General features: G+C 31.8%; 2 protein-coding genes across 5 annotated transcripts in view; one reads left to right on the top strand and one right to left on the bottom strand.

The window, feature by feature from the left end:
- Window positions 1-221: 221 nt before the first annotated feature.
- Window positions 222-12,440, top strand: LOC111716948 (DNA ligase 1). Of its 4 annotated transcripts, XM_023492466.1 has the most exons (9): window positions 222-544; window positions 3,074-3,179; window positions 3,868-3,941; window positions 4,047-4,062; window positions 7,908-8,050; window positions 8,349-8,387; window positions 9,419-9,467; window positions 11,641-11,968; window positions 12,290-12,440. In XM_023492466.1, exons 1-9 carry the CDS (start codon window positions 482-484, stop codon window positions 12,354-12,356), a joined length of 885 nt encoding a protein of 294 aa, XP_023348234.1. In that variant the 5' UTR covers window positions 222-481; the 3' UTR covers window positions 12,357-12,440. The 4 variants fall into 4 exon arrangements, with proteins under 4 accessions (XP_023348234.1, XP_023348240.1, XP_023348247.1 ...); XM_023492472.1 differs by lacking the exons at window positions 11,641-11,968; window positions 12,290-12,440 and adding an exon at window positions 9,548-9,759 and having other exon boundaries at window positions 223-544; XM_023492479.1 differs by lacking the exons at window positions 11,641-11,968; window positions 12,290-12,440 and adding an exon at window positions 9,567-9,759 and having other exon boundaries at window positions 225-544.
- Window positions 12,441-16,657: 4,217 nt separating this feature from the next.
- Window positions 16,658-25,489, bottom strand: part of LOC111716652 (uncharacterized) — a 16,566-nt gene continuing 7,734 nt past the window's right edge. Inside the window, exons 4-11 of the mRNA XM_023492136.1 lie at window positions 23,917-24,006; window positions 23,389-23,461; window positions 21,375-21,437; window positions 20,195-20,245; window positions 18,438-18,518; window positions 18,040-18,123; window positions 17,482-17,535; window positions 16,658-16,815 (exon numbers count right to left, since the gene is read on the bottom strand). Coding sequence (XP_023347904.1) covers window positions 16,774-16,815; window positions 17,482-17,535; window positions 18,040-18,123; window positions 18,438-18,518; window positions 20,195-20,245; window positions 21,375-21,437; window positions 23,389-23,461; window positions 23,917-24,006 — 538 coding nt within the window. The 3' untranslated portion in view covers window positions 16,658-16,773. The remainder of the gene's footprint in view (window positions 16,816-17,481; window positions 17,536-18,039; window positions 18,124-18,437; window positions 18,519-20,194; window positions 20,246-21,374; window positions 21,438-23,388; window positions 23,462-23,916; window positions 24,007-25,489) is intronic.

The raw sequence follows: 25,489 nt of genomic DNA, 5'->3' as shown, positions 1-25,489 counted from the left end.
TAGACACTAGTAGACACTAAACACTAGTAGACACTAGACACTAGTAGACACTAGACACTAGTTATAGACACCAGACACTAGTAGACACTAGTAGACTAGTAGACTATAGAGGAGCCTGAATATCTAAGGTTTGCTCCTAATATTATTTGAATTTAATAATTATTCATTTTTAATAGATATAATTGATAATAATATTAATATCACGTGACCAGAACTCAATGGCAGTGCAGTATCATTGTCCTTATTAAATTCGAATAATGAAAGAGAAAAAGTTTTTCAGGCTCCGCTGGGATATTGTTGTTTTCAGATTGGTTGCGTATTTGCTGAATATGATCTGTTTAAACCTACAATTTTATACAAAATTTTATATATATAAATTTTCGTATAACTTTTTATTTTAATTTCTCGAGACAGGTCTCGATCAACTCCGAAATGCTTAGGTTTCCGCTTATACCCCCCTTACAGTCCATTTAAAGACAAAATGCTCGGTGAAGAGGATGAGGATGATATTGAAGACAAAGAGGAGGAAATTCTGGTAGAAGAGGTAGAACGAGTTTTACATTTTCCTTCTTTGTTATTTGATTCAGATGTGGTCATAAAGCAACCTTTTTTTTGCCTCAAACTCAACCGTTATTAAATCATATGTTTTTCGTAAACCGTGTTGATTTCAAATGTTTGAACAAGTAGTCAAAGTTTGAAAGATTACTCCATCAGGTTGCAAAGATGCAATAATTTTTTTTTGCTTCTGGCGAGTAATCACCTGATGATTATGTTTGTAGTAAAACGAATTTATAGAGTTCGGACAAGACTGATCCAATTTAAATCTGGTTTTCGTATATTTAAACTTACATATTTTGTCGTTTCGTTAGCCTGTATTTATAAAAATCAAGTTTGGTATATATTGTCTCACATCAGGTTTTACCAAGAGTGTGTTTAAAACAAAGGGACTAGGGAAATATTATGGATATAATAATAGAATGTAATTTATTCGTATTCTAATGTGACGTTTTAGGACAGCTTTTATTATAAGCAAATAGCATTAAGTACAATATTGTCCGGGCCCAGGAACATTTATAACTTTGTTTACAATCTTCGTTCTTGTTTTTACAAATGTGTAAATTATAAATGTTTTTAAATGTATCTCTCTACTCAAAGGGTGAAATGGCAAGGAATAGATCCAAATTACTTAAAACTACAACGATGCATTTTTTGACTGAAATATTTTAAGTCATATTTTAATCTCTAATTCAAAATTCGTCAAAATTAGCGTAAGAGACCTCGTATGCTTTTTATTTGATATAAATAACCCAAAAAAAGTATAAAATGGCAAATACAAATATATATACATTTTTTTGGTAAACACATGGGTGTACTGATTTTTAAATAATGCAGCCTTTTAATTTCCCGTGGATTGAGCTGTATAGTGTACATAATGTAGAAAAGAGCTTCAGTTTCTGAGAACCATGTTAATCTTATATTTTCTGAAATGAATAAAGAAATGAAAACACATGAAAGAGCTCTTATCTGATTAGCTGGTAAATTCATACATCCTGGATATTTTGCTTTAACAGTTAATTAAATATAGATTTTCATTATACTTTATATTCTGGTTGAGTTTTTAAAAAATGGTTGTTTTAGGTAGAAAAATATCTAAAATGAAAGGAATTAATTGGAAAAGTGTTTAGGGTATTTAGAGGAAACATCAAATATTTTTCCTTTAAGGAAAGTTCTCTATGTATTTAAAATATCTTTACTTTTTTAATGCGCAATATCAGATATTTCTACACTGTATTTCCGCCGTCCGAAAGCGTACTTCCTCATTCGCTCACGATGTACTGTTAAATTTACCCTAGTGCCTTATAACTGGATTTTCTTTTCTTATTAACGAATTTTCACAACCGTACTACGTGTATTATATCGTGATATACCAAACCGGCTTTTTAAAATACGAAATACCTACGAGGAGGAGGGATGCTTTTGGATGGCGGAATTACAGTGTAGTAAAGAATGCCAAAATTACTCCGAGTAATAGAACTTCAATCTTTTTTGTTAATCATATCAAAAATGAAAAGCTCTGCCAAATATTTTAAATAAATATTTTGCTATTTATTTATAAAGTAAAGGATAGCCAGTACGTCACCAGAAAAGAGATTAAAATTTCATCTGAATAAATGCTGACATTATTCTTGTGGATTCGAAGATTTCAACATTATGTAATTATTGCAATATTTTAGTCTAAGATGGCCAGATAAAAAATAGTTTTATCTTCAAGAATTTGCCACGATGAAAACAAAATAATGGAAGGACGGAGATTTCGAGATGGCTCGGCCATGTACGTAGACTAAGTTGAACCAGTTCTATTAAACTGCAACGGTCTTCTACTTTCAATTACTGCTCACTTTTCATTAAATCTGCACCCCGTAAATGGATTGTAACCCTTTTCTTCAAGCATTCCCAAAATTAACGGTTGCCTTAATATTGAAAGTTTACTTAATCTATTTATTAAAGCTTAGATGACGAACAAACCGAGCTAAAAATAGAAAATTCAGTTTACTTAAAATCATTTATTTTCTACACAACAAAACATTAAGTTAATAACTATAAAAAGTTGATTTTATTTTACATAAAACCTAAACATCTTGAAATCTATAATGACTTGGTACATATCACCCCAAACTAACCAAAGTGAGAATCATTTAGTATTTTTTATTTGAAATAAAACGTGTTTTGGTCTATGATTCAACAATCTTTAAACTTACAGTTTGTTTATTTATACTTTTTCATTCAAAACGTATATACCGACAAAAAATTACCTAAGAAAAAGGGTTAAAAAATTATGTATAATGGGTCAAATTGTGATCGAAAGTCACAGCTTTCTGAAATATTGACAGAACCGTTAAATCCACGTGATATATGAAAGAATGTTCCGTATTCACTTAACATGTTCCGTATTCACTTAACATGTTCCGTATTCACTTAACATGTTCCGTATTCACTTAACATGTTCCGTATTCACTTAACATGTTCCGTATACACTTAACATGTTCCGTTGCCTTTTATTTGACGATATTAGGCTGATGAACTCGCTAAAAGAAAGGGAAGTGTGAAGAAGGAAAATGAAGAAAACAAGGTTAAGAAAAGACGAGGACGACAATCTATAGGAGAGCACCGAGCACTACGTAAGTTTTAAACTTCAATCCGTTTACTTCCCTTTTATACTGCACTTTTTGCTTGTTGGGAATTTCATTTTTTGTAAGTCATTAAGACTGCATTTACCATTATATTGAATTGAAAATACAAGGACAGATAAAATATTAAAAGAAGAATTTAATAAACTGTTTCCAGGGACTTTAGACATTGTTTCAAGTGCCCGTAGTGTAATACGTTATATACCTGATTCACTACGGTACACTGCAGACACTTAGAAAGGTGTCTTTTTTCTGTTTTAAATAATGACAAGATATAATTTCTCTGTTTTTTTTTATTGTTTCTGCAGCTTTAATCCACTATCAGTCAATTTTATACAGAACCTCCTTGGACATAATCAATTTTCAATTTAAAAAAAGAGGGGGATAACTCCATCATTTTGGCTCCAACCAATATCTATGGGGTGCCATTGTGAATCGGACGTTTGCCACTTTATAAATTGAGGGACGCCTATATCTGTACATTCTCTACAGGATTCTTAGCATTGTGAAATGATAGAAGAGTCATGTTTAAAAAAGCACAGGCTAAAAAAATAATTTTCGACAAATTTGGTATACCAACTCCCCTTATTTTGTAATATTTTATTCTCTATATCTATATCTGTTTCCAAACTAGTAGTTTCTAAAGTAAGAAATATTGATGTTCCTAAAACTACTTTAGATGTTCTGAATATGACGAGGAAGATGATGGAAGGAACAGATGTACTTTCACTTATCTCTCATCAATATACAAAGGAATACAATTCTTAACATTTTATTCTTATTCCTGTAACAAAATTTATTTCTAACTTGCAACCCCCGGAAGTTTTTTTAGAAAAGAAGAATGATATTGATATTTAGAGACTCCATTGCATAGGTAAATAAAAAAAACAATTTAAACTATACTTCATCAGCATGTCTTACCCAGGGGTCTGATCTCAAATGGGATTGGGGTTGAAAGTACATTTAGGGGCATGAAAGTACACTTTATATGTCATTGTGAACTTTGACAAGTTTTTGTGTACGTGTACTACACTTTAGAAATGTGTACTGCATTTGGGGTGTTAAAAGATGTAAATATTAGTGTTTCTTGTAAGAGATAAATTATGATATACAGAAAAATAAACACTTCCTTGCAGTAAACATTCTGCAGTATGGAATTTTTTCTACAACTTGACATTATACTTCCAATTGTTTACAAATAACAACATGGTTTATTTCTGTCCCTAATATCAATCAACCAACATTTGGGATTGATCAGATGGAATTATATGGACAACTACAGTTTTTTTCAAAAAAAGTCCCTCCATGAGGCAGTAGGGTCATTTTCCACTTGTTTTGCGCCCAAATGGTCTCGATCTGTTGATATAAAGTCCCTTGAGTTTCTGGTCGGATGATGGATTAGTTTGCAGTACTCTACCTCAAGAAACCAGTTTTATTTTGTGTACTGCGTCTATTCCATTGGTACAGTTCTGCCCAGTGTGACTTAAACTAGCAAATGAGAAACATATACTTGAGCCATTTCCGTTATCAAAATTGCAGCCGTTGTTGATCAATTGAAAGTGTTGTTTATTTTTCAGGGATAACGTTTTGTTTTAAATGAATAAGTCTGAGTACTTGTCAGGATTTTGCTTGTCACATTGAGGTATTTGCAAAGAGAAAGGAAAAAAAGACCTCCCTATTAATTATTTAATAGAGTGGTCGGTTGTGTACATTACAATATGCTTACCTATCTAACACTGTACGCTTGTATATAGAGTCATCATATTCCTAAGAGTGATTTTATGGAATTGAGAATTCAAGGATGTTGACTGTAAACATTTGACAATTTTCAATATCTCCATTTTAACACCCCCAAGAAATACGATTACTCTATATACAAGTGTACAGTGTTAGATACGTAAACATATCGTGATGTACACAACCGACCGCTCTATTAATTAATTAATAAGAAGGTAGGTTGTGTACATCTGAGCTAAGATTTACCTCTTTGCTTTCTTTCTCTATGGGTATTTGTATCAGGGTTTTACGCTATATTTTATGTATTTTATGGGGTTGACCAAATCACATTTGATTTGTCTTGTTTTAGTCTATTAAGATCTATCCTAAGATTGCACATAGTTCATTTTATTCTTATCGTATTAAAATATATTTCATGTTTATGATATTTAAATAAAGATGTTCTTTCTATCTTTAGATTGAACTATGGAAACAGATTTCTTGTGTTTACTCAGAGCGAATGAATAGAGTAGAATCAACCCAGCAGAATCATGACAATTGATTGATCAGTAGAGCGGCCGGCTTATGTCATTTTATATTCAATCTCAATACTCTTGGAGTTGGAAACCCTTTTTCTTGAGTATTAATCTACAATGCCATTGGGGCTTAATCAATTACAGGGAGGGGGGAGAAGATGTTCAGCCTCAGAAAGTGATGGAGATGTTATGAGCAGTACCTTGAACCAAGCTGATCCCGTTAAAATAAATAAATTATCAAGTGTCAACAACAATAGATGCATCTCTACTCCTCATATTTAGACGTCCTTCTAATAACTATTTGAACCCAATGTACCCACTGAGATAGCTTTCCTATTCAGAGGAGCTCCTGATCCTATTGGTTACACCAATAATCCCCTAATCCAAAAAGTTTTCCATTTTCCAGGAGTTTTCCTGTTCCCAGGAGTTGTCCTGTTCCAAAGAGTTGTCCTGTTTCAAAGAGTTGTCCTGTTTCAAAGAGTTGTTCTGTTTCCAGAAACTGTTCTGTTTCCAGGAGCTGTTCTGTTTCCTGGAGCTGTCCTGTTTCCAGGATCTGTCCTGTTTCCAGGAGCTGTTCTGTGTCCAGGAGCTGTCCTGTTCCCAGGGAGTAGGGTTTCTGTGTTCTGAAAAAATAAGTGATCCCAAGAATGAGGGTGATCCTAATAATAAAGGTGATTCTGAGTTGAATGGCGATCCTTTCTGTTCCCAGGAGTTGTCTTGTTTTAGAGAGTTGTCCTGTTCCCCAGAGTTGTCCTGTTCCCCAGAGTTGTCCTGTTCCCCAGAGTTGTCTTGTTCCTAGGAGCTCTCCTGCTCCAAGGGAGTAGGGCTCCTGTGTCCTAAAGTGATGAATGATCCCAAGAATAAAGTTGATCCTGAGTTGAATGGAAATCCTTTCTGTTCACAGGAGTTGTTCTGTTTCCGAGAGTTGTCCTGTTCCCCTGAGTTGTCCTGTTCCCCTGAGTTGTCCTGTTCACAGGAATTGTCATTTCCCCGAATTTTAAGATGATGGGTGATCCGAAGATGATGGGTTATCCTAAGATGATTGGTGATCCTAGGAATAATGGAGATTCTAAGAATAATGGAGATCCTAAGATTAATGGGATCCTAAGAATAAAGGTGATCCTAAGAATAATAGTGATCCTAAGAATAATGGTGATCCAAGGAATAATGGTGATCCTAAGTATAACGGCGATCCTAAGATAAATGCCAATCCTAAGAATAATGGTGATACTAAGAATAATGGTGATCCTAAGAATAATGGTGATCCTAGGAATAATGGTGGTCCTAAGTATAACGGCAATCCTAAGATAATTGCCGATCCTAAGAATAATAGTGATACTAAGAATAATGGCGATCCAAAAAATAATGGAGATCCTAAGAATAATGGAGATCCTAAGAATAATGGTGATCCTAAGAATAATGGTGATCCTAAGAATAATGGTGATCCTAAGTATAACGGCGATCCTAAGAGTAATGGAGATCATAAGAATAATGGCGATCCTCAGAATAACAGAGATCCTAAGAATAATGGAGATCCAAAGAATAATGGAGAACCTACGAGTAATTAATGGTGAACCTAAGAATAATGGTGATCCTAAGATGATTGGTGATCCGAAGAATAATGGAGATCCAAAAATAGTGGATATCCTAAGAATAAAGGTGATCCTAAGAATATTGGTGAGCCTAAGAATAATTGAGATCCTAAGATGATTGGTGATTCTAAGAATAATGGTGATCTTAAGAATAATGGAGATCCTAAAAATAATGGTGATCATAAGAATAATGGAGATCCTACGAATAATGGAGATCCTAAGAATAATGGAGATCCTAAGAATAATGGTGAACCTAAGAATAATGGTGAATGGTGATCCTAAGAATAATGGTGATCCTTAGAATAATGGAGATCCTTAGAATAATGGAGATCCTACGAATAATGGAGATCCTAAGAATAACTGTGATCCTAAGAATAATTGTGATCTTAAGAATAACAGTCATCTGTCAAATATTTACGCACCTAAACTGCCATTTAAATTAGAAATCCTTCTAAAAAAGTTCTGCTTTTTCAGAAATACAGTGTAAAATGATTATTTTGATAATAATTATATTTAATAAAAGTATTTACAGTGAAATGCATTTAGCGGAAGAATGCAATCATACTTTATAATTGTTTATTTCATTAAAGCCAAAGAAACCCCCAAAACATAATAAACTAAGAACGTAAATAACAGTTAAACTTTTCTGTAAATAAAATTATCAAAACAAAATAATTTAGTATGCCACAATAACTTCTATATTAAACTTAATATTCATCTGGATTCGACGTAAAGGAACTGGTTACTGAATACTCTCCTCATACTCTAACTTTTAAATCCTTTTATCTGTTCTATCTAATGTCATAATAATCAAGTCCTCTATGGATCAAGTAAAAAACTATGATAAAAGGTTAGGTAAGTTTTATAATATTTAGAGATGGAACGTGTTGAAAATATGAAAAAGGAAAAAAAGAAGGAGTTGAAAGAAGAGAGAAGAGAGGATAAGCCGAAGAAACGAAGAAAAGAGAAGGAGGAGGAGGAGGAGGAGGAAGTAGAAATAGAATCCTGCACAGCCAAGGTATTATAAGAGGAGAGTAATCGGTATCACGGTTATTGTGTGTACTATTACTGTAATTAACACCAAGCGCCAACAAATTATTCGGATTTGAATTTTTATAAATACTCTCACGATAACAATTAAAATAATGTTTTGTTTAATATTTTGGAATATTTATGTAATGTTTCGTAAGAAAAACATTCTTCTGTATTTTCTTCTTCTTTTTACTTGTATTTCCCCTGATTTTCCTCCTAGTTGTACTGGTCTAGTGTTCTAATATTCTGGTGCAGATATTATAAACTTCTTTTCATATTTTCAGACTCTTAACGACTTGAGGGAGGTGAACGAAGCATATCAGGTCATAATTCAACTGCAGTAATATTACAGAAATAGTGTTAGTAAGAAGTTAAAAATATAAAGTAGTTATCTCTGTTTATTTTTTTGTTGTTGTTTGTATGTTCGATCATAACTCTTGTACCCCTGGAACGATTTGCCTCAAATTTTGATTAGGAAACTTGGGAGAACTTGGGAGTAAATATGAGTAACATGAGGTGCACCGAGCAATTCAGCTAGTTCATAATATTGATAATTATAATAGTAATAATATAATAATAATAATAATAATAATAATAATAATAATAATAATAATAATAATAATAATAATAATAATAATAATAATAATAATAATAATAATAATAATAATGTAGTTTGTTACAATTACATTATCATGTATTTACTTAAATTCAATGAAATAAGGCATTCAACAAGCTTTATTTTAGCCAAAAATTATTAACATTTTCCTTAATCTTGGGAAATGAAAAATATGGCAGAAAAGATTTCGATCACATTGCAGTGGTTCTCCTCTAACCGTTAAGGCCAACAACAACAATTTCTCGTCCGAGTGAACAAGTGAAAATTTTTATGGACATAGAACTTCAAAACTTTAATTCAATAAAAACTATATTTTTGATGTACAAAAATTCAATATTTCATTTATGCCCAAAGTCGCCAGATTCTTAAAAAAAATTTATCTATAACGATTGGACACTTCGAAGTGGCTTGGACGAGAAAATGAGAAGAATGTGGCTCGGACGAGAAATAGTTCCTCCCCTCCTTTAACACTGCCAGAGTTAGTGGCAATCAAAACTTTTCAACTACTGCATTCTCATCAAAACATTTAGATATCAACTACAAAACATGCAAATATTTATTTACGTTAGTAAACAGATAGTTAAACTAATCATTTAACTTTTTGAATTAAGTTTTACTGGATGTCAAAATCCCAAACTATGAAAATATTACAAAATTTTGAAATTTTAAATGGATAAAATGGCCATTACATTTATTTTCAATGTGAAAAATTGATCAAATAAACCTGTTTTGTTTCAGTTTTTTCGTAAAAAGTTTCAAAACACCGCAATAGAAGAAGAGACAAGAGGTAAATTCCATCAAATTAGTTTTATTTTTTTTCAAATATTAATTTTGTGTGTTTAAAAACTGATTAATACAGATTCTCAGTGATTTCTCATAACCACAGGGGAATCACTGATTACTACAGATGATTACTGATTACTAAAGATGACCACTTATAACTACAGAAGTATAGATGACCACTGATACTACAAATGATTACTGATAACTACAGATTGTCTCATAATATAACTACATAACAACCTGCTAAGCATTTATTAAAAATTGTTAAACGAAAGAATAAAATATGTTAAAAAATGTTAGATTTCTATTTAATATATATATATTTTAGTATATCTTCTGAAAACTACTGACTCGCCTACATAGTTGTTGACTTTTAAAAAAGTCAATACGATAAAATAAAAGAGATCTAACGGTATTTCTAATCTTTATTTATTAAAACAAAAGGTTATGAAATATTTTCCCAAGTGGGGCTTAAATTGATTGGTTTAGAAATTAATAAAGAAACTATAGACGAATATCAGTTAGAAGGTGTTTGTAGTTGAGACGGAGTTGTGAATCTCGTGAGTGTTTTCCGCTGACTGACTGGTGAAGCGGGAGCTAGGTTGAGCGGAGATTTGACATGTGGGGTGTGTTGTATGGCGGAAAAGGATTCTGTGTATTCAGTGTACACACACATCCAGGGAATTGACATCGGCATTTGAGTCGGAACAATCGTCTTCCTTATATTTCGAATTTGTTTTAACAATAGTACATACCTCTACATTCTACATTATTAGTATTATTATACAAACGAAGAATATTTAGATCATTAGAAATCCGTCAATTAATCAGTGTTATAACCAAACATATTAGTAAACATAGTCTACACTCTACACACTGTATTTCCACTAGCCTAAGATTTCCTCATAAGTATCTCTGATTTAAACAAAGAGAATAGAATATATATTAGAGTGGAATTTACTAGAAAAAAGTGGAAAACTGCCATTTTGTTGTACTGTTTATTCAATGAAATAAGGCATTCAACAAGCTTTATTTTAGCCAAAAATTATTAACATTTTCCTAAATCTTGGGAAATGAAGAATATGACAGAAAAGATTTCGATCACATTGCAGAGGTTCTCCTCTAACCGTTAAGGCCAACAACAACAATTTCTCGTCCGAGTGAACAAGCTGGTTTCATAATTGACCAATGATCATTTCACATAGACTCTATGCCTTTTACTTTACAAACAATGATTTTCCGTTATAGCTATAAATCAAATGATGGTTTTTATTCACCTAATTCATTTTATAAAGTTTATTTAACAGCTTTAAAAAAATCAAAATTGAAATGGATAGATACTGTATTAATGTACTCTACTGCATATCATTTGTGAACATTTACATGATTTGTAAACTTTGAACTGACAAAATTCATAACGAGGGATTGTATAAATTCCACTCTAATATGTATTCTATTCTCTTTGGATTTAAATTTTATACATTGAGTACACGACATACTGCACATGAAGTATGGTGGTTAACATTCTTATCAAGGAAGGAACGGTTCTGTTTTATGGTAATTAGGCCATTAGACAGTACCTTTACGATATACTGTCAAATGACCTTAGTTATAGAGAAATAAATCAGAAATAAACTGCTTTTTTGAAATCAGAAATACTTGTGAGGAAGGCGGGAAGGCGGCCGAACCGCCGGCGGAAATTTGGTGCATACTCATATTCATTAGTATCTTTCCTATATCCACCAATGTTTACCTTTGAGAGCTCTTACTTTTCATAACATTCGTTTGGTTCAATCAACTAATAATTATTTTTCTGCCCTCCTTTCTTAATATTATCTAAGGTAAAAAGGCAAGAAAAATATATAAAGGAGCTGAACACTGAACACAAACTCTAATTTTCAAGTCTCTATATTTTCGCAACCTATTGATTCATGTAAAGACAAGATGAAATGTTTTTTTGTTCATAAATAAACTCATGTTTTAATTCTACGTCTTCCCAGATCGGACCACTGGGATTAATAAATAATAAATTGTGAGAAGTAGTTGAACTATGTAGACTAATTCAATCTGCACTTCTCTTGTGATCCAGTTCAAACTACCGCAAGAGAAGTGGTTCCGCTTGCTGGAGTGTACGCAGTTCAACTACTTCGCGCTTTGCATGAAATAAGCCCTTTTAGGAGGAGTTGAAACCCTGAAAGGAAAGGATCTAATATCGAAAAAGTTAAACATGTCCGGAGCAGAAAATGATAAAGTAGAAAAAGAAAGTAAAGTGACGAGCGAAACAGAAGAGAAAATGGAATTCGGAAAACTGAAAGATCCACACACAGTATTTCATGTGAATGAAGAAACATTTGAAGACAAAGAAGCAAGTGAGGTTCAAAAACTCGAGGACGAAAGAACTCAGAGAATAAAAAACGAAGAAAATGAGAAAGAAGACGACAATAATATTGTACATCTTGTTCAGCATAAACTAGAGGGGATGGTTGTACAACAAAAGAATTCTCGGTAAATATTATCATTTTTGTAACATTTACAAAGAATATGTATAATGGCAGTGCATTATCGTTGTCAAGTGATACAGACGGAAATCACGCGTCCAGTAGGTATCGTTCAACTCCTGAGATTCTTAGGTTTCAGCCTATACCCTCTTTCATCTTTCCTGTACAGTCCCTTTAAGAATTAATATTGTACATAAAAACTAAAACGTCGCACGATTTGAATAAACAAAAACAAGATCTGATAATGTAAAATAAAAAGTTGAATCGTTTGTGGCCAATTCTGAGGGTGGTATCACAACATATTATGTTAACAGTCTCTTTATTTTAGAGAAAGAAGAATAAAAGAACGAAGCAAACTTTATGAGTTTCATCTGAGAAAACAAAGAAAAAAATGAAAACAAGGAGGAATAAAGCAGAAGAAGAAGCCAAGAAAAATACATACAGTGAAACCCTTAATAAAGAATACATCGAAAGAATTCATCAAATGTCGTATTCTTCACTTTCTGAAAATGGAATGTTGCAGATATTTAGTTTTTTAATTAAATGATTATATGGAACTCTTTAAAACTGTTCCCGCATATTCATGGCTATTTATTTATTTTCGCAAATACTGAAATTTACGTAATATAGTATAAAACTCATTGAAAAATTGTCAAGACGACATTTGATAAATTCTTCCGATGTATTCGNGGGGGGGGGGGAGGGATTAACCTCACCAAGAAGCAAAAGATATGTTGTTGAGTGCACTTTTTTAAATCAAATCTAAAGAAAATCTAAGAAATGGGATTTATATTTCCTTAATATAAAGTCTTTCTGTAAAATCTTCTTGTGTAGTTGTTTAAAGGAAGTGTTCGCGAAAAAAGGGGGTATACGGCGAAAAATAAGCGCTTTTGATGACTAGTAATCTTACTCCTCTCTCATACCGTAAAACGTAGCGTCCATACAAATTCGGAAAGTTGCAACACTTAACTCGGATCGTAAAAAAATCAATTTAATTTCAAATAAATATTACAAACAATAGTTATCGATTATTTTTGACGCATTCGCATATAGTTAACATTTCATAATATTTTTATTTTGTTTTTTTAAATAACATTTCGCTGGCGCTAGATTTTCGAACATTCCTAGAAAATATGAAAATGTCGTCTTTATTATCAAAAATCTTCGAAACAAGAAAAAATATTTTTAAAAGTAACTCAGATCATGAAAAATAAAAAATATGCGAATGCGCCGAAAAATAATCTATTACTATTTGTTGTAATATCTGAATGATTTGTTTGGAATTAGATTGATTTGTTTACGATGCGAGTCCAATTTTTCAACTTTCTGAATTTGTATGGACGTTAATACGTTCTTCTGTATAAGTCATTTTTTTAAACTATTTTCTCCTTATAGACCTAACAGATAAAAGTAGCAATCAAAAGCGTTTTTTTTTCACAGTAAGCCAATACTTCATTTCATTTTTCGCGAACACTCCCTTTAAATAGTATAATTTTTTTCATTTTTATTTGTAAAAAGCAATATTACAAGTAAAATCTCAGAAAACAATGAATTTTTAAATAAGGCATTCATTTAAAGATATTATGCCTATTTAAATATGTCCTGATGATCTCAAAATTAAGTGCCAAAATCAAAACGTGGAGTTCATTTTTAACTAAGATCATCATGAAATATTTGGAATTCTGTTTATTTCATATGAACGGCCTTATTATAATATTACCAACTAGAAATTCAAGGCGCTTCGCGCCCTTCTTTCTAGCCTTAGAGGGTGCTTCGCGCCCATCTTCTAAATTAGTTGTGAACATGTTCTCTTTGTGTACATCGTAAAACAAAACAAAAATAATTCGCGGATTTTTACAAAAAATTTCGCGGATTTTCAAAATTTTTAAAAATTTAATGACGATCGAATTTTGATAGAGACAAATATTTGAAATTTTATTTTTTCATAAACCTTCCCTGGGGTCCCTAGATGTCCGACAAAAAATTTGGGCCCGATCGATTCAGCCGTTTTGACGTTTATTGGATACAAACAAACAGACAGACAGACAGACAAGCCAAATTTATATATAGATTAACTTTGAAATAATTGAAAATTTATTTCGTGTGTCGTCGTTACACGTAAGTCATGCAAACGCAGTGCATGACATTGTTGAGCGATATGATAGCCTTCGTTCATCAGATTTAAATTAAAGGTACTCTAAGTAATCTTTTAAAGAACTAAACAAACCCTTGTATAATGCGATAATTCACGTTCAAATATTTATTTTCATATTTAAGTCAATCAACAATCATGTATCTAGATATTCAAATGAATAAATTATTAAATCTATTATATAATAAAGCTCTTCGCTCATATATCTATATATATTTACTTCAATTATTAATATTTAATTCAATTATTTAGATTTAATAATATTATTATTCAGTTTAAAATGAAAACAATAATGTTTTTCAAAGACTTTAATGACTTTTTGCGTTTTTTGTATTTCAACGTCAAATACATTTCCAATTTGTATCTCAAGTAACATTATAAGAAAGATATGAGAAGGAGGGAGGGGCAGAGGGAGGGAGGGGGTGGTTTCCTGGAACTGATTTGAAATTATATCATACAAATCTGTTCTGGTCAACAATTAATAATTGTTCCAAGATCCAGTTGATTTATATGTTATAAACATATAAATGTACAATTTATAAGTATATATTGTATCTATAGCAGAACATCAGCTTTGTCTAATCAATAATGCATAATATATCCACGATTTTTTTCAATTGATTGTAATCACTTGTAAGTTGTAATATCTCTTTGATTGTCACTTGCAGATTTCTGCCCCAGAAACAATTTAGGAAATTGTTGGAATGAAACAATTTTCAAGCAATATTTTTTATTTTATTGATCATGCAGATAACGGTTTAAAGGTTACTCTCTTCTCATTAGAAATTACAACGACAGTCCCTTTAAGTTAAATCATCTGGCAGAAGACGACCTCCTGTAGTACCTTAAATCTTAAATCTGAGGGAGTACATATTCAGATCCTTTTACTTTGTATACGATGTAGATTTCCTTCGGTGGACTGTTCAGATGCTTTCTGTAAAAACAGACACCACTGTTTGTTAGTTGGTACCAACCATATTACCTAAAGGAATTGAGTCTTTGCCTCAAGCACAGATTTATTAATCCTAAAATCTTTAAAACTTGATGGTGTAACCTGTGATACTTTAAACTTAATTTATATGTTCCAGCATAATTCATAGTTTGAAATATCTAAGGTCTGCGACATTGGGTTGAAAAAATCAGAGTTTGTTGCAAAGACTCAATTCCTGTGTCAACAACCCCTTTGAAACTTTAGTGTCTACCTTTCCTTTTATTTGATAAAAGGTGTAATGTATGTTTTTATTGTAAAATATTCACTAGTTTCAATATATTGAGAGAAGTCTTTGGCTATAGGAAACTTACTGAGCATAGCTCTTCCTCATCAAATGATTAGTTTGTGGATTTTGATTAGCTTATGAAACACTAAATTTTTAATCTTGTTTATCTAACCTTTCATCTCCTCCACAAACTCCTTCCACCAAACCAAACCAATATCCCCCGACCCCCCACCAACCCATCCCTGTCATTTCTTACCCTGCGATTGTTCCTCCATCCCTTCTCTTCTTTTTCGCCCATCCTGTCCTTTCTTCTTACCTCTCTGAACTCTCCCACATTTCTTCTCCTCCTGTCCTCTTAAAACTTTTATCCCAATTTCCTTCCGCTCCTTCCCTCCCCCTTCTATTGCTTCTATTGCTATCCTTTTCCTTTCCTCCCCTTCCTTTCCTAACCTTTTCCTTCTCTCCCCTAACATTTCCTATCCATTTCCTTCCCTTTTATTTCATTTCCTATCATTTTCCTTCTATTTCTATGATGTTCCTACCCTCCCCCTGTCTTTCTTTTCCTTTTCCTTCCTTCCACTTTCTCCCCACCTTCCCCCCTCTATTTCCAAATCCCTTCCTTTCTCCCAACTATCCCTTTCTTCTATTCTTTTCGGTCCGCTTCTTCCTTTCTCCCACCTATCCCTTTCTTCTATTCTTTTCGGTCCGCTTCTTCCTTTCTCCCACCTATCCCTTTCTTCTATTCTTTTCGGTCCGCTTCTTCCTTTCTCCCACCTATCCCTTTCTTCTATTCTTTTCGGTCCGCTTCTTCCTTTCTCCCACCTATCCCTTTCTTCTATTCTTTTCGGTCCGCTTCTTCTGTTCTGTTAAACATTCTTCCTTTCATTCAAAACTATACCCCCTGGTTTTATGGCTTTATTAGGTCACCTTAATTTTCTTATCTTTATTTATTATAATTATATGATTAAATAAAGCAAGATAGAATCACGAGGATTAAAAATTGACACGAATCCGCAGATGGTTTCAACCAATTGTATTTATTCATTTTAAAAGAGAAAAAATTTAGTTTTCGTATTCAATTTACCCTTGTCTATTCAGGAACAGTTAAGACTTTACGCAGACAAATACCTTATACAATAAAACGATGTTTGTCAAAATTTATATCTTTACAAAAATGGAAGAATTTTAAAATGAACATGAAAAAATCCAAGGAGAGTATGAATGGACAAGTTAGAAGAAGTATTTGCAATAAGAGTGACTAAGGAAAGTGCACGAGAGTGTCTACAGGAAAAAAATGTGTTTTATACAATCATAAAGCTTGTCATAGTTTTTTTTTGGTTCGTTAGCTGTTTTCTTTGGTTTTCATGTTTTAAAAAATACAATATGTTTCGAAATTGTAGTAGCTGATGTCAGATTACCAGCTGATCGTATAAAGCATGCGTCCTACTCTCGTGTAACATCCTGGCTTGTCCCGAAAGGAGTAATCTGAAAAATATTAAATCTATACTTATCCTGATATTTCTTTCGTCCTATTTTTTCTTCAATATTCTTTAGTCCTTCTACAATCTAATCTAATGAACAATTTTTTATTTTAAATCCCAAAATATATATATTTTTGTGTTGGTTGCAAAGGGTCTCACATAATATAGTTAACAAAATGTATCCCTTGGTTAACAAATATTTTCGTTTGTAAACACGGAAATTATTTGATAATTTTCGAAAGCTTTCGTTCCTCGCAGAACTTTGGCCAACTCTAGCACTTTATACCATAAAAAATACTAATTGTATGTACTATATGCTAAACAAATACTAATTGTATGTACTATATGCTATACAAATACTAATTGTATGTACTATATGCAATAAAAAATACTAATTGTATGTACTATATGATTTAAAAAGATCAATGTTCTGTAGTGAGTTCTGTACTATAAAACGAGATCAAAGCTATGTAAAATAAGTACTTTAAACAAGATAAATTGTTCGTAAGCACTATCAAGAGTCGTTACTATATTCTTTAAACACGACCATTGCATTATCTGTATTATGTACTGTAAACATAATAAAAGTTCTGTACATGTACTATAAAACAAGAACAAAGGTCTGTACTCTGTACTATGTACTACTATAAACAAGTCCTATGTTTTGTACCTTCTGCACTCCAAGCCAAGGGGGAAGTACTCTCTCTCCCTTCAGCTGCATGCCCTGGAAATAATTTTTGATAAGCTTGTATAATTGATTTGATGCCAAATTTATCCTAAAACTAATCTATGTATTAATTATATGCTCAATGAAAATGAGTAAGTTAGAAATAGAAATTTATGATTTATTTGTCAGGAAAGTTAAATTTTAAATGGTTTTTACTGCAGTGATAACCATAAAACTCTGAAATAGAAAGAGTACTTTTAGACTCAAGGTATGACTATTGAACATGAGACACAGCGGTGTAAATAGTCCCGTTTTAGTTAGGTTAGGTTTTAGTTAATGAGTGTTTGAATAAGTAACTTGTTAAACTTTGTAACACAATAAAACACACGTTTAGTTTTCTGATTTTCACTGTATCAAATACAAGATAAATTATTAAATAATCGATAAAGAAACTACACGAGCAACGACTGAAACCAAAAAAAGAACTGATGTATCCTTGATAATAATGGAAAATGAACCCCTGTAAATCCGGTGAAATATCCCCCCTGTATGTACACCAACCTCAAGTTTGTTAATGGTGGATCTGTACTCGCTAGTCTCCTCCATGGGTAAATGAGGCTGGATCTCAGAATCGTGGTCAACTAACTACAAGAAATTCAAATATAAAACCCGGAATTAAAAATAAAGAAAATAATTAAACTGAATAAAACCGTGTCGTAAATGATCCACAAAGGTATCTTTTCAACTGTTTAAAGGTCTCTAGAACCGTAGACGTAATTTCAACTGAATCTAAATTTGAGAGTGGCATGTACGATTTACAACTCTACCCTAAAAAATTTTTATCTGATCATAAATGGTATCGTTGTAAATAAGGCATGACCCTTTTAAAGCTAAATCTATAGGTAGCTAGAAAATCTAACCTTGTGGAGAATTATCCAATATCAGAGTAGAAAAATTACCTTATGTATGATGGGACGTTTAGCGTGTAAATCTTTATAAGTAGCCTGGACCTCACTATCCTTCTCTATTTCACCTTCCATCTAGAAATATATAAAGTGAGAACCAATCTCGTGTTTCCAGCATCACATGGTGATATTCAATCACTATATAGGATGTACAGTAGCAACGGTAAATGTGCAGTCAACTGTTTGCAAAACCTTGCCGCGGCGTGTAGAAAGTGTTCATATTTGTGTCTAACCAGAAATTATTATTATTACTTTACAGAAACATATTCATGCGGTCTAGAGCTAACTTTAGACCTTCATCTTCAAGCATAAAACTAAAATAGATGATACGCAGACAACAAAGAACGAATCAGGGTGACTCACATTGGATGATATCTAGTTCAGTATTTCTACTTCATATATGGTTTTAACGCGCTTAAATAATTTCTTTACCCATTCATATATTATAAGCACCCAAAACCGTTCTATGCAAAAGATCCAATAAAAAAATTAGATGTTTGTACCCAGAGGGTCCAATACTTTGTGGGTAACCCTGAAGATAAAGTCATACCAGTATATTCACGATACAAACTGCTAACTTGAAGGTTGCTGGGGTAAAGGGGAGGTGGTATAAAAATTAGATACGTTGAGGGTTAATAGAATAGAAAGTGTATATCTGAAGATACACTTCACCTTTCATTAATTTCCCCGCAATAAATCACCTATATGGACAGGAGAAGGGAAGCGTTAAAGCTGGACTATCAAGGTTTTCTGAGAGTTGCGTTCCCGATACATAACGGTATCCGCATTTATCTGAGAAACTATGAGAACAAAATCTTAAGTTTTCTGTCTTAAGACGCGTTGAATTGTATCTGTCAATTCCACCATTAAAAGATAATCAGTTTACAGATAGAAGAACAAGAATATCTTTGCCATTTATCTATTTTTCATTTGTGAATCAGGTAGGCCCCTATTTAACTGGAGGATTTTAAGCATATTATATTGGATTATCTCCAAACTTTAACGCCCAAATACACAAAGAATATTCAAAGAACCATGCATTTTCTGCATGCGAATTTTTACATTGATCTTATACAATATTTAAAAATGATTCAATCTTTTGAAATTTTCTGACTAGTCTCGAAAATCCCAATTTAAAACTAAATGTGAGTGATCCAGTATGCTGTGGTGCAGGTGCACCCTGTAGATAAATGAAAATAAAAAATTAAACCCCTGTTGATCTAGTCCTTCAAGCCTTGTTTATAAGAAAACCTGCTCTTTCCTGACAATCAAGGTCTCAATCCGTTACAATTGTTTGTCTTTATTGCCGTAAAATTGATAAATCATTACATGTTTTCCTTTGTTTTGAAACAATTGGAACCAGCTTGACATTTAAAGCGTTGCTAAGATACTTTTCCATGATCAATTCAGATGAACAAAAAGCTAATTTGGCGGTACATCGAGTTCAAAAGTATATTTCTGTAAACATTAAAATGTAAAATATGTAAGCAGACAAAACTCGTGAGTTTCCCTTTTTGCGTCTATACATATTTGTGTATATTTTAATCTAAAAAGTTGAAATATAGGAGAAAATAAAACCAACCATGAAAATTATTTCTTTAAAAAATTTCAATATGCACAAAATCACCGTTTTTAAAACCAGAGTTTATATCTCACGATACATTATCAGAAAACTATCAGAGAAATAATTTAATAACAATTTGTGTTAAACCTCTAAAACTAATGATAGATTTGAGGAGAAAAATACGAACCTTGAGTGTATCAGCAATCCTGTTGCAGATTGGTCGCTTTGCGTGTAGATCCTTAATTATCATTAATTAGTCCTCATCACTTTTAATTTAATTTAATTCATTAATAAATGTTACAAAACTTTGTTAATTGTTCTGTGCCTAGTTAATTGGCGCTGTAATTAGTTTGATTATTATGTCCCTCATTTGGTTTTTTTAACACCAATCGAGGCTTGACTTAACTTTCCTTTATTAACACTTGTTATGCAAACAAAAAAAATAAGGTTCCTATCCTGTTATATTCCTTGGATTTGGTAAAATATGTAAGATCAGTTTCATCCTTAGATCTAATACTCATTTTTTTTAAAACTTATTTTAATTGCTCATTGAGTTAAAACAATAGAGGGGTTGTATATGAATAGAAAATGTACAAAATTACATTTTTAATTTTTTTTTTGGTATTTTGCGCCACTGATTTTTATGCACATCAAAAGCAATTGAAAGCTTTAAAACTCTCTTTTAAAGAACTTCAACTTGATTTTGAGTTTTAGTTAAACTTAAACAAAATACAGGTATAACGAAGTAAAAAGGTGTCAATATAACTTTCAACGTAGGGTCATTAAAAGTAACGTTGATGCATTGATACTAGCAAATTCAGCCTAAAAAATAAAGCAAATACAAAGCAAAGTTTTTAAGGTTTTCAAATTTAGAAATAATTAAACGCTGCCAAGCTTATCTCCTCCGTTATTAAAGTTTTAACTTTTTTATTAAATGCCATTGTCAAGTTTTAACTAAAGACAGCGTTAAATGTATTTTTTAATAAATGCTAAAAATATCTAAATTTTACTATTAAGTTGTGACTTGTGTGTCAAGTTTAAACTAGATCAATCCTTATTTAAAAGTTTAATCTACCTTGTAGTGTGATCAAGTTTAATCTACCTTGTAGTGAGATCAAGTTTAATCTACCTTGTAGTGTGATCAAGTTTAATGTACCTTGTAGTGAAATCAAGTTTAATCTACCTTGTAGTGAGATCAAGTTTAATCTACCTTGTAGTGAGATCAAGTCTACCTTGTAGTGTGATCAAGTTTAATCTACCTTGTAGTGAGATCAAGTTTAATCTACCTTGTAGTGAGATCAAGTTTAATCTACCTTGTAGTGAGATCAAGTTTAATCTACCTTGTAGTGAGATCAAGTTTAATCTACCTTGTAGTGAGATTGTGACTCAGTATCTTTCACCAGATCCTCCTCCCAGTCAGGGACAGATGCCTGAATAGTTTTAGATGAATAAAATGATATAATAATAATAGTAATCAAAATATGATAATTATAATAACGATAATATATTTAACCATATAAGAAATTAGTATAATAATTATAATAATAATAATATTAATATCATGATAATCATAATATATTTAAGCAGATCCTCTATCTCCCCAGTCAGGAACAGAAGCCTTGATAGTTTTAATATTAATTTATATCGATAAAATAGTATAAGAATGATAAATATAATATTAATAATTATATTAATCATAAAATATTTTAGATCCTCCTCCAAGCCAGGGACAGAAGCCTGAATAGTATCATATTTAAAAAAATAATAGTAATAATCTTAATAATGATATTATCCTTAACTTTATAATTGTAAAATTATGAAACATAAATGGTTAACCACAAAGGATGAGACTTAGATACAGACCTGAAATTCTATAAATATAAAAATTTGGCCTTCTGTGTTAGAAATAATCATACAACCTTTATTTCTCTGAATGTTATTGTTTCGGTAAAGAGAATTTGACATTACCGTTTCCCAAAGACTTCAAAAATTTCCCTTGATGTCTGAGCAGCCTGACACTCTGCTAAAGGCAGGAATTCGTTTTATATTCTCTTAGCAGCGATATCGGATAGAAAAGTATTTAAAGTTGAGTTTGATCACTTAAGATCAACCTTGATCTTTGGGCGCCGCCTTCCTAACAATTTTGGCAACCTTGCGTGAATATACTATTCCAGGCTAGGTTAGGTTCAGATAGATAGATAGTCACACTACAGTGATAACCAGAATACAAAACAATAGGAAGACGACATTGTAGCAATACTCAAGTGTATTTGATGTTTTACAAAGCAAATAGTTTTACTATTAACTTATCAAATCACTAATTTAGTGAAATGGGTTTGTTAGCAATTCACAATTTCTGTTTATCATACTCATTGGACTTTTCAAAGTTATAAATTTATTCTAAAAGTCGTCTTTCTATTCCAGAATTTTCTAGTTATCACTGTAGGTGACCTAGAAGATTATGGGTGCCCCGCATGCACGGCTATTTCACTCAGATTTTACCGATCTTTGATATAAAGAAAATTTAAAAACGTGAATTATATTTTGAAAATTTTTTAAATTTTTGTCAATCTGATCCACTCCAGATCTAAAATCTCTGTTGGTTTTCCAGTAAGAGAACAGGTATTACAAATTTCAAATCTCAGAGTAAGGGAAATATAATACATTATATGAGAAGTTTACACGTAGAATGAAGAAAATGTTTATGCAGGGGACTCCCTGTAAAAGCAAGAACCAGGTGAGGGAGGACGGAAGACCGGAAGGGGGGAGACAGGAACAAGGGGGGGTCCAGTAAAGGGGGTAAGAAGTGCAGGTTAAGGGAGCAGATGTAAAAGGGGGATGAATGTGTTTCTGGTTGGCTGGTTTGGTATCCTCTAGAATGAAGCCAGGCATTTTAATGTCTTTAAAAATAGTTTCTTCATTATTCACCATGGCATATAACCATAAAATGTTCAAAATAAACCTAGGGAGACGAAATTTCCATATTATTTCAACTATATCATTAGACATTGACGGAGAATTATAAAACTTCTTAATTTATTTCATATCTGTTGATATTGGTGACTTTTGTTCTTTTTTGTTCAGCCTTATTGCGTAATGCGTTGCAACCTTATTTTGCTTAAACTTTGAACCGTTTAAATTTCAATAGCTCATTTTTTACTATGGAATATATATATACAGAGATGGCAAAACTTTTGTGCTTATAAACTTCAGCTTCAGACGGCTCATTTATCCCCACAACGGTCCAACCTTATAGACATTTCTAAACCCCATTGGTGCCAAAAACTTTCAATTCAAAAGTTTTCAGCTCTCATGTACAAAAATGTTGCCCTTGCAGGTAATTCTTGAAACCAACAATGGAATGAAAATAAAAAAGCTTACATGGTAGGAATGTTCATGATCAGGGATCGGTTTAACAATATGCCCTCGGCCAATGTTCTTCACATCATACTGCCTGAAATGATAATAGTTATAAAATCGATAAATCAATTAATATTTCCAAAGAAAACATCCTTCTTAGAATAAATAATTGCATATATCATTCGTCTCCTTTGAAATGTATCTATTTGTCTTTTTTATGGTTATTGGTTGTTCACAATAACCATAAATAATGAGGATTTTTCATCAGGATGAGAAAAATGGTTTTAAAAGCAATGGCATGCCAAGATGAAATCTTAAGAAATAGGTTTAAACTGTCATTTACTGGGACGGGAAATTTTAAATGAGAGATAAATAATTTAATTAAATAAGACTGTTTTAACTAATTCTGTGAGGCTTTCCAGTAATATCATTGATTGAAACAAAACTGTTTTTTATTTTTTTATTTCTCTTCGAACGATTCATTCTTAACCTCATTCATAAATTTCCATCTTTTAAAATAACTGCATGAAAACTGAGGTTAAAATTTACCTTCTAACTTCTGACTTGTCCTCCATTGGTGTAGTTGACATGCCTAGTTCACTAGGCCGTCTATACATAGTCCGAACCTTAGGACCCTCTCTAAACAAACATTTTATAAGAAAACGGACTGTATACAGTAACGCATGTACACTGTCCAATTCACAATGGTACCTTAAAAAGCTTTGTCAATCCAATGTTTTTTTAAATTAATTAACTTTTACAGTTACAAGCACAGTATATTGTTAATTTCTGGCTAAAAATTTGATTATTTTTGTTAAAATTTATTTTTTACTTTCGAAAAGGAAGGTATTTTAGCGGTAAAATTGCAAGTTGTTAGCGAAATAATTGACGTTCTAATTTGTTATTATTGTAAAATATATAATTAAAGTTTGTGTAAAAGTTTAGCGAGGCTATCCGGGGTTAACACGCGTTCAATCCTTCATCAACAAAATTTCACAAATTTGAACAAGAAATAATTTGCCTAATTCGTTGTTAATCTATTTTTCCAAATGTTAATTTGAAACAATAATTACAAAATTTACAAAATTATGCTTTGTGCTCTTTGTTCTTTTACATTATATTAATACATAATAAGAATTTGGGTCCGGTTACTATTCATAAAATAAAAACAAAATCTCCGGAAATTTTAAAAGCAAAAAAGGGCAGACTACTTTTTGGAAATGCTAGGATTAGAGATATTTCAATTTACTTTGAAATTGGGATTGACGATTGAATGCCACAAATTATCTTTAAGATCAAAGACGACCGTTAAGTTATTTTTCAATAGTTTTGTTTCATTAGACATATTATGTATATATTTTGTATATATTATTTCTATATTCTGTATATATTCAAAATATTTTTAAGCTGGTTCAGTTTAGAGGTCAAAACTTTGTTGTAAGTAAAGACAATTTACAACGCTTGATATCGATATCCACTGTAGCAACTTTTTAATTTGAGTGACAAGCGCTGGATCCCTTATTTCTAGTTACCCCATGCAGCTTGGTTTCAACCACGGGATTTCCAGGAGAAATTAATCTAATCTCTGGAACTGGAAGAGATTCGGATAAACTAATTAATCCTAGGATTCTCGATTCAAATGTTTTTACCTCTGATCAGACTGCAATTTTAAGCAATAATTCGCGACAGATTTTGTCAATTATCAAAAGAAAGACATCCCAAATATAATTATACTTGAATATTTTCTAACGAGTTTGAGTTAATTTCTTCCCTGATAAATGAGTTTGTCATTTATCAGCTCAGGTTTTTAATCATGAAAGTGGCAATAACATTTATGATTTTTTCTTGAGGAATGTTTGTACATATATCAAAAAGAAATACAAAATATAGTTTAGTTTTCATAAAGCTTTACAATAATAAGATTAAAAAACATTTGTCTGATATATGCACCGGGGCAGTTTGCAATTTTGATTTTGACAAAAGAATTGAAATTAAGTTTAAAATGATGATTTTTAAAGTAAATCTAAATTAAACCGGATCCTTTAAGCTTGGATAAATATAGAAAAAATGTCCTTCATGGTTCGTGCCTCACAGACTAAGTACTTGTGGGGGGAAGGATGAA

The sequence above is a fragment of the Eurytemora carolleeae genome, unplaced genomic scaffold (genome assembly GCF_000591075.1).
Source record: "Eurytemora carolleeae unplaced genomic scaffold, Eaff_2.0 scaffold1, whole genome shotgun sequence".
Classification (NCBI taxonomy): Eukaryota; Metazoa; Arthropoda; class Copepoda; order Calanoida; family Temoridae; genus Eurytemora; species Eurytemora carolleeae.
The sequence above is the reverse complement of the archived record's forward strand: the minus strand, read 5'-3'. Positions and strand labels throughout refer to the sequence as shown.

What these genes read in the sequence shown, in the direction of transcription:
- LOC111716948 (XM_023492466.1), top strand. Translation starts at nt 482, where the DNA reads ATGCTCGGTGAAGAGGATGAGGATGATATTGAAGACAAAGAGGAGGAA. An exon ending in TAGAATCCTGCACAGCCAAG is followed by an intron (nt 8,051 to 8,348) that starts GTATTATAAGAG and finishes TCATATTTTCAG; the next exon opens with ACTCTTAACGACTTGAGGGA. An exon ending in AATAGAAGAAGAGACAAGAG is followed by an intron (nt 9,468 to 11,640) that starts GTAAATTCCATC and finishes AAGCCCTTTTAG; the next exon opens with GAGGAGTTGAAACCCTGAAA.